This window comes from Stomoxys calcitrans, chromosome 5 (genome assembly GCF_963082655.1).
Source record: "Stomoxys calcitrans chromosome 5, idStoCalc2.1, whole genome shotgun sequence".
NCBI classification, from domain to species: Eukaryota; Metazoa; Arthropoda; class Insecta; order Diptera; family Muscidae; genus Stomoxys; species Stomoxys calcitrans.
In genome coordinates this window covers 91696645-91710369 of record NC_081556.1, presented here as the reverse complement: position 1 = coordinate 91710369, position 13725 = coordinate 91696645, and the positions used below count along the sequence as shown (strand labels likewise).

Here is a 13725-nt window from a genome sequence, read left to right as displayed (position 1 = left end):
TTATTTAATGCTGTTCCATCTTTCCACCAGACTAATTGTTTTCCGTTATTCCAAATGCACAAAACTTACTTTCGCCTGGAAAGAAGACTCGTTCCCAAAATACTGTAGCCACTATAAAGTATATAAACTTTTTTGCGAATTTCATTCGTTTCTTTCGATTGGCTTCCGATATGTAAGGCTTCCTTCGAGCCACACGACCATAATAATAGGTCTTTTTCAAAAAATTTCGAATTGTCTCTTCATGATTATCTTTGTCATACGATTCCTTTTCTTTAATTTTGAAAGCAAGTATTCTGGGATTTTGTTTAACAGACGCCAAAATATTTCGTTTTTCTCACTCTGTTAATATTGAGGATCGTCCGCTACGAGGCTGTGACAGTATAGATCCGGTAGATTTTAAGTTTTTGATCACATACTGGACCTATGAACGACATCTACCAGTGATATTTGCAATTTCACGCTGAGTTTTCCTCTCTTTATGCAATTTTAATATAATTTCTCTTTCATCAAGGCCGATTTCCTTTACATTCGGACTTATCGCTAATTTTGTCTTTATAGGACATAACCCTTTAAAAAAACTATTTTTATAAACACATTTTTCTTATTTCAATTATATTTTGGTTTTTACACACTTTTATGAGCTGCAGTTCATGGGGCATTCCCCGAAATAAGCTTGCACGAATACTTTTTCTGCTAGCAATATGGAGATAGTTGTTAAATTGATTTCGTTTTTTGAACTTTGTACCTGTATTTGCTCTTTTTACGTCACTTAATTTCTTATTGTAGTCCATGGGAGTTAATGAAGGATTACAATCATTCATTCCAAGATAACAATCAATTCGCTCCAAGATATTCTTATGCCAAGCACATTTGAAACTTCTCCCACATCTTTCATTTTAAAATTATTTGAAAGAACGTTTTTGACTGACTTAATCTCGTTTACGTCATTGGAAAATATGAGAACATCATCTACGAATATCGCAATATAAATTTTCTTGTCTTCTAATACCTTCGAGTAAACGCATTGATCAACATCCCCTCGTACAAAACCCATATCAGTTAGAACTGATATGAACAGAAAATGCAGTTGATGAAATATTTCTATTTGCAATTCTTTCTGACCGTCGAATATTTTCAGATGTTAGCACTTGATTTATTTGAAATTGCCTAGATTTCCAAAAAACATCACTTCCGTCGACAGTATCACTGCTCCAGAAGATGTTGAAAATTCCATACATTGAAGCAATTGGTTGCTTATTGTTTGCCGCGCAGGTATCACGTCCCGACATATACTACTCTGTGAATGTTCAGAGCCGCTACAGTACAAATCCAGGTAGAGCACACTGGGAAGCAGTAAAGCAGATAATGAGATATCTGTTGGCGGCGAAGAGCATACCGCAGAACAATCCCTGATGATGGTATAGAATGTTTACCTCCTAGTCAGAATGAGATCCAAGTAGCAGTGACCCGACTAAAGAACAACAAAGCAGTAGGAGCCGACGGGTTGCTCGCTAAACTATTTAAGACCGGAGGCGAAACGCTGATAAAGCGTATGCATCAGCTTATCTGCGCAATCAGGCTAGAAGAACGCATACCCTATGATTGGAACCCCAGCATACTATGTCCCGTACACAAGAAAGGAGACAAGATGGAATGTGCCAACTACAGAGGAATAAGTCTCACCCCTCATCGCATACAAGATACTCTCGAGCGTACTGTGTGAAAGATTAAAACCTAAAGTCAATGAGATAATTGGGCCCTATCAATGCGGCTTTAGACCTGGAAAATCCACCCAAGACCAGATATTCACACTGCACCAAATCCTGGAAAAGACCCGAGAAGGACAAATTAACACCTACCATATCTTTGTTGAATACAAAGCCGCCTTCGATAATCCTTTACGTTCAAAGGTATTTCAAGCCATGTCTGAGTTTGGTATCTCTGCAAAATTAATAAGACTCTGCAGGATGACACTTGCTGATACGCGTTCCTCAGTAAGAATAGGAAAGAATCTCTCCGAACCATTTAATACCAAACGAGGTTTTAGACAAGGTGACAGCATCGTGTGATCTCTTTAATATATGTTGGAGAAGATGATACGAGATGCAAATGTGAATAGATATGGCACAGTACTCACAAGAGAACACATCGTACTCACCTATGCCGACGACATCGATATCATAGGTCGGTCACCAGAACTAGTAACTGCAGCCTTTGAAAGAATCGAAAGAGAGTCAGTAAAAATGGGTCTGGCAGTAAATGGAGATAAAACGAAATGGATGGTTTCAACTCCCAAGAAGCCTTGCACAACCGAGCAGATAAAGAAATGGAGAAAGTTGGGAATCACAACTTTGAGACAGTCAGTAACTCGCCTCCGCCGTAACCTAAACCAATGACATCAGTTTTGAGATTAAGCGAAGAATAATACTGGCAAACAGATGCTACTTTGAACTAATTAAGCAGTTTAGAAACAAGGTCACCTCTCGACAGACGAAGATTACATTATACAAGACACTGATAGTACCCGTGCTGTTATGTGGTTCTGAAGCATGGGTACTTGTGAAAGCAGATGAGGCAGTGCTTGGAGTATTTGAGAGAAAGATTCTTAGTAAAATATATGGACCAGTTTGCGTTAACGGAGAATATAGGCGACGTATGAACCATGAGCTATATGAGCTGTATGACGACGATAGCATAGTTACACGCATCAAAATACAACGGCTGCGTTGGCTAGGTCATGTTGTTAGAATGGATGAAGAAGCTCCAGCAAAGAAGTCTTTTGAAGACAAACACGGTGATACACACAAACCGGGAAGACCAAAAGCCCGATGGAAAGATCGAGTGGCAGGAGACACCTCGAAACTTGGTGTCAGAGATTTTAGAATGAGTCCAGAAGATCGAGGCGCTTGGAACGCTATTCTACGTTCGGCTAGTGGAACAAATATTCTGTCATAGCCAATTAAAGTAAAGTAAAGAGATATCTGAAAGGAATCATGGAAAAGGGCTGATATACAATAAACACGAAGATGAAGATATAAGCGGATACTGCGATGCGGATTGGGTAGGAAATCTGAATGATCGCCATTCTACAACGGGCTAGGTTTTTATCTTTCAATCTGCAGCAATTTCTTGGACCACAAAAAGGCAAAAACTGGCACTATCTCCTACTGAAGCACAGTTTATGGCTATCACACATGCTATTCAAGAGTCAGTTTGGCTTAAACGTCTCGAACGAGAACTTAATCGAAATTGTAATGTCAACATGATTTTGTACTGCGATAATAAAGGAACTATACAAGTGGCTTCAAACAATAAATATTAAATATTAAATTTATCAAAGAGAAAATTGACTATCGCGAAATTTCCTTAAAGAAATGGTTGCTGATGTTTTCACTAAGTCAGTTACACCACAAAAATTTGAATATTTTGAAGAAAAACTTGGCATTGATTAATTCCTTATAACGCATATAGAATAAAATCTAGTTTTTAACGATATATATTTAATTCAATTCTCAACTCACTACCTGAATGAAATATTTCGTTAAAATCTATATTTAATTCTATATGACTTATAACTAATTAGAGTTAAGTTCAGTAAATGAATTCGATTTAACAGTAGTTACAATGTCAGCGTTGTAATAAAAGTATTATAGATACAAAGTTCGGGATGCATGTTGAAAATTATGTAAATTGTATGACAAATCAGTGGAACGTACTTAATGGGTAAATATTGGGTTGCCCAAAAAGTAATTGTCGGTAATATAGTAGTAATATAGTCGGTGTTGACAAATTTTTTCAACGGCTTGTGACTCTGTAATTGCATTCTTTCTTCTGTCAGTTATCAGCTGTTACTTTAACCTTTCTTTAGAAAAAAAGTGCTCGAAATTTTGTTTACATTTGTTTGTTTGGCGTCAATTTTAATATGGGTACCACATGTATTGAAAGAAATTCATTTAACAAACCGAATCAACGCTTGTGATATGCACCTTAAACGCAATGAATTCGATCCGTTTTTAAAACGAATCATAACTGGAGATGAAAAATGGATTGTTTACAACAACGTTCGTCGAAAACGATCATGGTCCAAGCATGGTGAACCAGCTCAAACCACTTCAAAGGCTGACATCCACCAATAGAAGGTTATGCTGTCTGTTTGGTGGGATTGGAAGGGTGTATATTTTGAGCTCCTTAACTCCTTAAATGGTAAAACTTTCGGCAATGATGAGGCTATAAAATCGCACTTGGTTCAGTTTTTTGCAGATAAAGGCCAGAAGTTCTATGAGCGTGGAATACTAAATTTGCCAGGAAGATGGCAAAAGGTTATCGAACAAAATGGCAATTATATATTTGATTAAAGTTCATTCTAAGTTTTATTAAAAATTCATTTAATTTTTTTTTTTTAAATCCGCAATTACTTTTTGAGCAACCCAATAAAAAAACATTCTCAGGTCACAAAAATAAATATCCATGTGCACGAATAGTTTTTCTGTCAAGTGTATGTATCTTATATCTAACATGCATTTCTATTCTATTCCATTTTGTACAAGTCCATCTATTTGTGTACGATGTTGTGTGGTCGCCTTCGCCCCTCTTCAGCCTTTCCCTATTTGCTGGGAACACTTGAAGTGTTTTCTTTTACTTTGGTATATATTTTGATTTCTTTTTTTTTTGTGGAAATCTTATCAGCAATTGTTTTGAAAACAAATTTTGTGTGGTGTTGTTACGACAGCTCACTCATTATCGTAGTCGCTGTCGTGTTGTTGCTGTTACCGCTAACACAGCCCTTTCGTATTCTTCGTTTGCCGATAAAATCATAAAAATTAACCCAAACATTTGAAATTTATTCTTGGTACTAAGTGCTATCTAGACTCTACCAATTGTAAATAAACAAACAACAACACAACTTACAAGTTGAAAAGGTTGTTAACGAAGTAACTAAATAGTAAATTTGATTATTATAAAGAAAACCGCAGCAGAATGTGGCCTTTTAAGAAAAATATTATAAAAAATAACTTAAAAACATTGTAAAATAAATTGGACTATATAATTTTGAAGCGTTCACAAACCCCACACTTGTAATCACCTGTTAACCAATACCTTTCGGGTATTATTGTATCTTGAAGATTAAGATAGTATGTGCTAGAGGTATACCCTCAGATTCCAGTTTCCCTGATATATATGAGGCTGTTCCTGCTATACAATTTGCCGGAATGTCTCTGTGGCCCGACACCGAGAATAGGCAAGGTTTGGTTTCAGTGGCAATCTGCACTCAGACTCACTTAGACTTTTCGTCCATTGTGATCCCATTGGAATAGGAAGATGCCTTCTCTTGGGTTGCCCAAAAAGTAATTGCGAATTTTTCATATAGTCGGCGTTGACAAATTTTTTCACAGCTTGTGACTCTGTAATTGCATTCTTTCTTCTGTCAGTTATCAGCTGTTACTTTTAGCTTGCTTTAGAAAAAAAGTGTAAAAAAGTATATTTGATTAAAGTTCATTCTAAGTTTTATTAAAAATGCATTTACTTTCTTTTAAAAAATTCGCAATTACTTTTTGGGCAACCAATAGTTCCTATCGTTGAAATTTAAAAAGCCCAACAACTAACGAAAGTTCACATCCGAAAATTTCGACTAGTCCTCAAAAAAAGAAGATCCTAAAGTGGAACTTCTTCTGCTGGACAGTGCAGGGCACACACAGCAGATGTTCTATAGTCCCCTCTTCTTTTACATCCTCACAGCTTTTGCAGAAGACGTTACTTGCAACCTTCAGTCTATCATCATGTTTTACGATCAGACCGCGCCGTCCACCAAACCACACCACATCTTCTTATATATGAAATTTAATTTGTGTTTGTTTCGTATAGATTCAAAAACTGATATACCCCATTTCTTTAAATTTTCACAATTTAGGTAGGTTGGTCTTTTAGACCAAACTTACCCCAAAATAACCACCGAAAATCAAAAGTGGAGCGATTAGAAAAAACATAGGTATCAAACGAAGGGAGAAGATTGCGAAGGCTTCCCAACAAACCAATGTCTGCTGTCAGACAAATCTGAACAAATTCTAAAGACTTCCCCAAGATCTTACCGAATTCTGTTCGTCATTCTGAGGGAATTTTTGTTCCGACAGTTCTGAAAGAATTCTGACCGCCTTTTCGGGTTTTTTAAATTATTCTTCCGACAGTTCGGAAGGAATTCTAAACGAATTCTGCACTGTTTGTCGGCAGGAATTTTTGTTCCGACAGTACTGAAAGAATTCTGAACGATTTCTGACCGACTTTTCGTATGGGGTTTTTTTGGATTTTTCTTTCGACAGCTCGGAAGGATTTTTGGATTGTTTGTCTAAAGGAATTTTTGTTCCGACGGTTCTGAATGCATTCTGAACATCTTGTAGAATGTTTTTTAATTTTTCCGATATCATCACCGCAGCTGTTGGATCATTGAAGTCCATTTTGAGACTATTTCTGAAAGACTTGAAAATTTTTACTTAATAGGTAGTACTGCTCAATGATTACATATCTTTTTTTATTTACCATAATCAAATCAGTTTGTTGATTGATCTCTGTACGAAGTTTCGGAAGGTATATCCGATTTCAATACGACATTACTTCAGAAATCGTTCAGAAATCTTAACAACGTTTCGGAAGGTACATCCGATTTCAATATGAAATTACTTCCAAAATCGTTCAGGATTCTTTACGAAGTTTCGGAAGGAACATCCAATTTCTATACGAAATTACTTCCGAAATCGTTCAGAATTCTTCACAAAGTTTCGGAAGGAACATCCGGAATTCTATACGAAATTATTTCCGAAATCGTTCAGAATTCTTTACAAAGTTTCGAAAGGAACATCCGATTTCTATACGAAATTACTGCCGAAATCGTTCAGAAATTTCCCTTTCTGTATTTCCCAAGGTTATATTTTCAGATTTCAAAAACCATAACCGGAACGAATTCTTTCCGATTTATCTCCGAAACTTCGACGTTTCGTTCCGAAATCATGTCGACCACTCCATATATCTTTCGTAAAGATTTCGTTACAATTTCGGATCCGAAGTCGGAAGCATCATCCGAAGTTCGTACAGATTTCGCTTGCTGGGTTTTTACCTCCTAAAAATAGTGGAGCGATTAGAAAAAACATAGGTATCAAACGAAGGGAGAAGATTGCGAAGGCTTCCCAACAAACCAATGTCTGCTGTCAGACAAATCTGAACAAATTCTAAAGACTTCCCCAAGATCTTACCGAATTCTGTTCGTCATTCTGAGGGAATTTTTGTTCCGACAGTTCTGAAAGAATTCTGACCGCCTTTTCGGGTTTTTTAAATTATTCTTCCGACAGTTCGGAAGGAATTCTAAACGAATTCTGCACTGTTTGTCGGCAGGAATTTTTGTTCCGACAGTACTGAAAGAATTCTGAACGATTTCTGACCGACTTTTCGTATGGGGTTTTTTTGGATTTTTCTTTCGACAGCTCGGAAGGATTTTTGGATTGTTTGTCTAAAGGAATTTTTGTTCCGACGGTTCTGAATGCATTCTGAACATCTTGTAGAATGTTTTTTAATTTTTCCGATATCATCACCGCAGCTGTTGGATCATTGAAGTCCATTTTGAGACTATTTCTGAAAGACTTGAAAATTTTTACTTAATAGGTAGTACTGCTCAATGATTACATATCTTTTTTTATTTACCATAATCAAATCAGTTTGTTGATTGATCTCTGTACGAAGTTTCGGAAGGTATATCCGATTTCAATACGACATTACTTCAGAAATCGTTCAGAAATCTTAACAACGTTTCGGAAGGTACATCCGATTTCAATATGAAATTACTTCCAAAATCGTTCAGGATTCTTTACGAAGTTTCGGAAGGAACATCCAATTTCTATACGAAATTACTTCCGAAATCGTTCAGAATTCTTCACAAAGTTTCGGAAGGAACATCCGGAATTCTATACGAAATTATTTCCGAAATCGTTCAGAATTCTTTACAAAGTTTCGAAAGGAACATCCGATTTCTATACGAAATTACTGCCGAAATCGTTCAGAAATTTCCCTTTCTGTATTTCCCAAGGTTATATTTTCAGATTTCAAAAACCATAACCGGAACGAATTCTTTCCGATTTATCTCCGAAACTTCGACGTTTCGTTCCGAAATCATGTCGACCACTCCATATATCTTTCGTAAAGATTTCGTTACAATTTCGGATCCGAAGTCGGAAGCATCATCCGAAGTTCGTACAGATTTCGCTTGCTGGGTTTTTACCTCCTAAAAATACTTCAATTAATATATGACCCATCATGACAATATGGGACTCAAATTAAAGTTTTTTGAGAATATAAAATGAATTTGATATCCAATTGATGAACCATGTGCCATGGACTGCCCACCTAACCCCCCGCCAAAACACCTTCGGACATATTTACCGACATTGACAATATAGAACTCAAAACAAAGGTATTTGGGAGTAGAGCACGAAATCGATATCCACATTTGAGCCGAATTTGTCCCCGTGGACTAAGAATTCCCGGATTAAAACTTCTCAAGGGTACGGAGAATGGGAAACACAGAGCCAGTATTCTTGCAAAGAGTCTAAATGTTTTTCTTCTTCTGTCGCTAAGCACTGAATATTAAGAAGTAGCTCGCCTTGAAATAAACAAGTCTCATTACTGGCTGGCTTCTCTATATATGGCACACGATTCAGAGATGCCGCCTTCAAACCTTAAGTCGCTGGTTGAGGCCGCTTCTGTAGGGAAGAAGAGTCTCATTGTACGAAGTGATGCTAATGCACGTCACCAGATATGGGGAAGTTCGGATGTCAACAAAAGGGGGTAAGCTGCTTATCGCAAATATTATAAGTTGCAATCTGGCAATTTGTAATAAAGGGTATAAACCGACCTTTATTACCAGGAACAGACAGGAGATACTAGATATTACCTTTGTTTCGGAAGATGTAAGTGGAAAAACATGCGACTGAGATGTATTGGATGACCACAGCTTCTCTGATCATCGTTATATTAGTTTTAGCCTTGGAGAAAATACTGCAGAAGTGGTCCTTCGGCTAAACAGAAGAAAGGCGGATTGGGATAAATGTCGGCACAAATTCTGCACGTCTATACCCTCTAGCTAGAAAAGGAAGTGGAAACTACGGAGGATATAGACATAGTGGTAAAGCGGATCACGAAGGCCTTGAATGACTTGCTTGTGTCAGCATGCCCTAGTGCCACGCCAAGGGGTAAACAGCGACCACCATGGCGGACCTCAGAGCTAGTTTGTCTAAAAAAGGACTGCAGAATACTCTTTAACAGAGCAAAAGCCACAAGAGCACCACACGATCGGGACATATATAAGGCTGAGTTAAGAAAATATAAGGGTGATCTGAGAGAGACTCAGACTAAATCCTGGGTAGAATGCTGCAGCTACGTGGAGCATACATCTGAGGCCTCTAGGCTAAGGAAGATTCTGTCCTCGAGACCTATTACGATGGGGTATATTCAGAAGTCAGAGAATATATGGACAATGTCTAGTGAGGAAGCACTAGAACTACTCGTTGATACACATTTCCCAGGAATTTCTCCAATGGACAACGTGGCGCCAGAGAAGGTTGTCACTGATATGCATTCGTCGGAGACCATTAGGGAAATTGTGTCTGAGCCGAAAATCCGCGATAAGAAGTTTCGACTCTTTTAAATTGCCAGGCCCTGATGATGTATCACCGGTTGAATTACAAGCTGTGTCTGATAGACTGGTTCCCTGGCTTAGGGAGATATACTCTGCTTGTATCAGAATGTCATATATACCTGTGGGAAGAAGGGATACAAAGGTAATTTTCATTCCGAAAGCGGGAAAACCCTTCCACACGAAGGCGAAAGATTTTGGTCATTCTAATGTGTTATCCTTTATGCTGAAGACTCTGGAGAGGTTGATAGAAACATATCTTAAGGCAAAGATCCCTGGCCTGAAACAGGCAAATCCACAGAAACAGCCCTTCACGGCCTAGTCGGCTATATAAAGGTTTCTCTCGCTGTCAAGGAATGTACAATGGTAGCATTTCTTGACATTGAATGTGCTTTCAATAATGTAAAACCGACTTCAATCAGGAAGGAGTTGGAGTTTCTAGGCATCAACTCTACCGTACGAAAGTTTATTAATAACTTATCTACTAAGAGATGCATTACGGCTGACTTGGGATCTGTGGATCTAAAAGGATGGATCAGCAGAGGAACACCTCAAGGATGTGAACTGTTTCCTCTACTTTGGAATATTGCCATGATAATATATTATTATCTCTGGAAGAAAAAGGTGTAAAAGTGGTTGCGTATGCTGATGGCGTGGCAATTGCGGATAGGGGAAAGTTTTCCAGTACTCAAAGAGATATACTTCAGGAAGCTCTACGTGCAACAGCAAAGTGGGCTACCGAAAGTGGTCTAGGTATAAATCCGTGGAAGACAGAAGTAGTTCTTTTCAGCAGGAGATACAAGTTGCCTACAGTGGAACCTGTCTCCTTGGGTGGAGAGAATGTTTCATTTACAGAAAGCGCAAAATACCTGGGTGTTTTGCTGGACAGTAAATTGAACTTCAAATCCATCATTTTGGAAAGGGCAAGAAAGGCAACTCTTGCCCTATACACCTGCAAGAGAGCCATTGGCAAAATTTGGGTATTAAGACCGCGTGTCATGTTTTGGGTATATACTGCAGATGTCTACAGTGGCACCTGTCTCCTTGGGAGGAGAGAATCTTCAATTTACAGAAAGCGCAAAATACCTGGGTGTTTTGCTGGACAGGAAATTGAACTTCAAATCCAACATTTAGGAAAGGGCAAGAAAGGCAACTCTTACCCATTGGCAAAAGTTTGGGGTTTATACCGCCTGTCATGCATTAGGTATATACTGCAGTTGTCAGACCTATAATGGTATATATGGTGTTGTGGTTTGGTGGACGGCGTTTCAAAAGTCCACCTATTGCTCGATACTTAACCGGATCCAAAAGATGGCTTGTTTGTTCATCTCAGCCGCACTGAGAACGACACCATCTGATGCACTGAATTTAATGCTACACCTAGTGCATCTGGACATTGTGGCTACCCAAATTGTAGCGACCACTGCCGTGAGGTTAAGGGAGCTTTCTAGCTGGTCATGTGGCGGCTACGGACATTGGGTTGTCCTTGATAAAATATCCAATGCTCCAGGCAGTGTGAATTATACCCAACCTGAGCTGCTTTTTGATAAAAAGTACTGTACCACTATTCTTGATGATTGGAACTACGATATTGAACCGATTGGAACTACGATATAGAATGATAGATGGTCACAAAGAGGGGGCTGTGAGCATTCCAAAATAATGTGGCCTAAGCTAGAGTTGAAGAGGTCTACTGCTTTGCTATCATTGACTAGAACAGACGTCATGACAGGTCACTGTCTAATTGGGCTTTTTAAAGTGATCTGGATAGTTCAGTGGTAGGAACTAGAAGGCATCTTCCTTCTAATGTTCCTGTGGTATCACAATGGAAGAAAACGTCTAAGTGAGACTGATGGCAGACTGCCACTTAAACCTAACCTAACCTAAAGCTCATGTCTATACAGACATTTACCAATCACCTTAGTTGAAAAATTAATTTATAGAACTTGTCATATGCGATCCATGGTGGAGGCTAAAAAAAATATTCAACCTGTCCGCACTTAACACACTTTTGCTTGTTTTATTATTAACTTACTTACAGTACACATGGAACGCCATAGGATGTATATATCATAAATGTTTTTGCACCCAATTAATTTCACTGATGTAGGCTTCATGTCCAATATATTCTTATCAGTTCACCTAACACCACACACCCCATGAACTAACTCACATCGCAAGATAAAACATATTAACCAAAATGTCAACATGCCTTTGCTTTACCAATCAAATACAAAACTTGTTTAAAACAACAACAAAACCATTTTTCCCATCTTTTGATAGATAACAAACAAACAAAATTGTAAGTGAAAATTGTGACCCTCTGGATAGCTACAAAACTGACCCTTTGGATTAGCAGCTTAACAAAATGCCCCTCTTTGCTAAGAAAGTTCCCAAATCCGCATTGACCACAGATCCCGCCTTGTATGATAACAACAATGGCACCATACCCAATGGCAAAACAGCAACACAACAGAATGGCAACAGCACCCTACAAAAGCCAGCAATGGAATCGAATGTCACCAAGCCACAGTTGATATTCCATTGTCAACTGGCCCATGGCAGTCCGACGGGATTGATTACCGGTTTTGCCAGTGTGCGAGAGCTATACAAGAAAATTGCCGAATGCTATGATATACCAGCCGAGGAGATTCTTTTCTGCACCCTGAATTCCCACAAAGTTGATATGTCCAAGCTGTTGGGTGGTCAAATCGGTTTGGATGACTTCATATTTGCCCATCGCAAGGGCCAGCCCAAAGAAATTGAGATTCAGAAAACCGAAGATGCCCTGGGACTTACCATAACCGACAATGGGGCTGGGTTTGCTTTTATCAAGCGCATCAAGGAGGGCTCCATTATAGATTGCATAGAGCACATACTGGTGGGCGATCACATTGAGAAACTGAATGGTGAGAGCATGGTGGGTAAACGCCATTACGAAGTGGCCCGCCTGCTCAAGGAAATACCCACAGGTGGAACATTCACTTTGCGTTTGGTGGAGCCCATGCGCAGTGGTTTCCAAGGCATAGGACCACGTTCCCAATCGCGCTTGCCCTCTGGCCGAGGTGGTGGAGGCTATGGCAGCGGCAAGGAGACGTTGCGCTTCAAGGCGAACGGCAATGTTGAGATTGAGGATAAATTCGACGATTCCACCCAAGCGGGTATAGAGGCCATAAATAATTTACTCGAGTCCTTTATGGGCATCAACGATGCCGAATTGGCCACACAAATCTGGGATTTGGGTGTGGACAAAACAAATTCCATGGACTTTGCCGAGGCCATTGATAACTCCGATTTGGAATCTTTTGGTTTTACCGACGATTTCATCATTGAACTCTGGGGTGCTATAACGGATGCCAGGCGCAAGAAAGCCCATAAATAGAAATAACTCTCATTCCGGCAACCTCCCTCAGACTATTGTTGTTATATTTTTTTTAGTTGTAGATATAAAAAAAGTAAATAAAAAAAAATTAACAATCTGGAATCGAAAAAAAAGACAAAATTTTGCTCAAATCTGGCCTGCAACTGCAAAGGGGTCTTAATATTAAAAAACTAAAAAAAATCGTATTAGGGATATTCTTGAAGAAAAATTCATACAAATGAAAAAAAAGAACTGTAGTAGCTACGCTTTGAAATCCTTTCTTTAGTTTTTCTTCTCTCTATCACCAGCCAGAATTATACATACATACAAATATATTCAATTGCCAATATTTATTTTTATAAACTATTTTTTTTTTAATTTTAATGAAATATACACATACACACGAATTACAATACATATGTATGCTTTATGTATTAAATATAATTTAATTATATTATTTAATAACGTACTTTATATACCACACCTAAACAACTCCAAAATTAGGTTATTTGATGTACTGACTTATTTTGGCTTTGTTACAAAATTGCAAAATTGCTGTTTGTTATTTTTAAAAGTAAAAAAACAATCCAAATTTTTGTTTTGTTTGTTTTTTATGTTCCAAATCAAAGTATTTCATTTACATTTGGTATTAGTGTTGTAATTAGATTTTCAATGTAATTTTTCCTTTTTA

The 13725-nt window shown here is 38.2% G+C and overlaps 1 protein-coding gene across 3 annotated transcripts in view; it reads left to right on the top strand.

The window, feature by feature from the left end:
- LOC106085318 (PDZ domain-containing protein GIPC3) overlaps nt 1-13369 on the top strand; it is a 92023-nt gene extending 78654 nt beyond the window's left edge. For 2 of the 3 annotated variants that reach the window (XM_013249524.2, XM_013249525.2), the window contains exon 2: nt 11957-13369. In XM_013249524.2, coding sequence (XP_013104978.1) covers nt 12042-13055 — 1014 coding nt within the window. In that variant the 5' untranslated portion in view covers nt 11957-12041 and the 3' untranslated portion in view covers nt 13056-13369. Of the gene's footprint in view, nt 1-4787; nt 4920-11956 lie in introns of those variants that run through there. The other variant, XM_013249528.2, reaches the window with a different exon arrangement.
- Nucleotides 13370-13725: the final 356 nt, after the last annotated feature.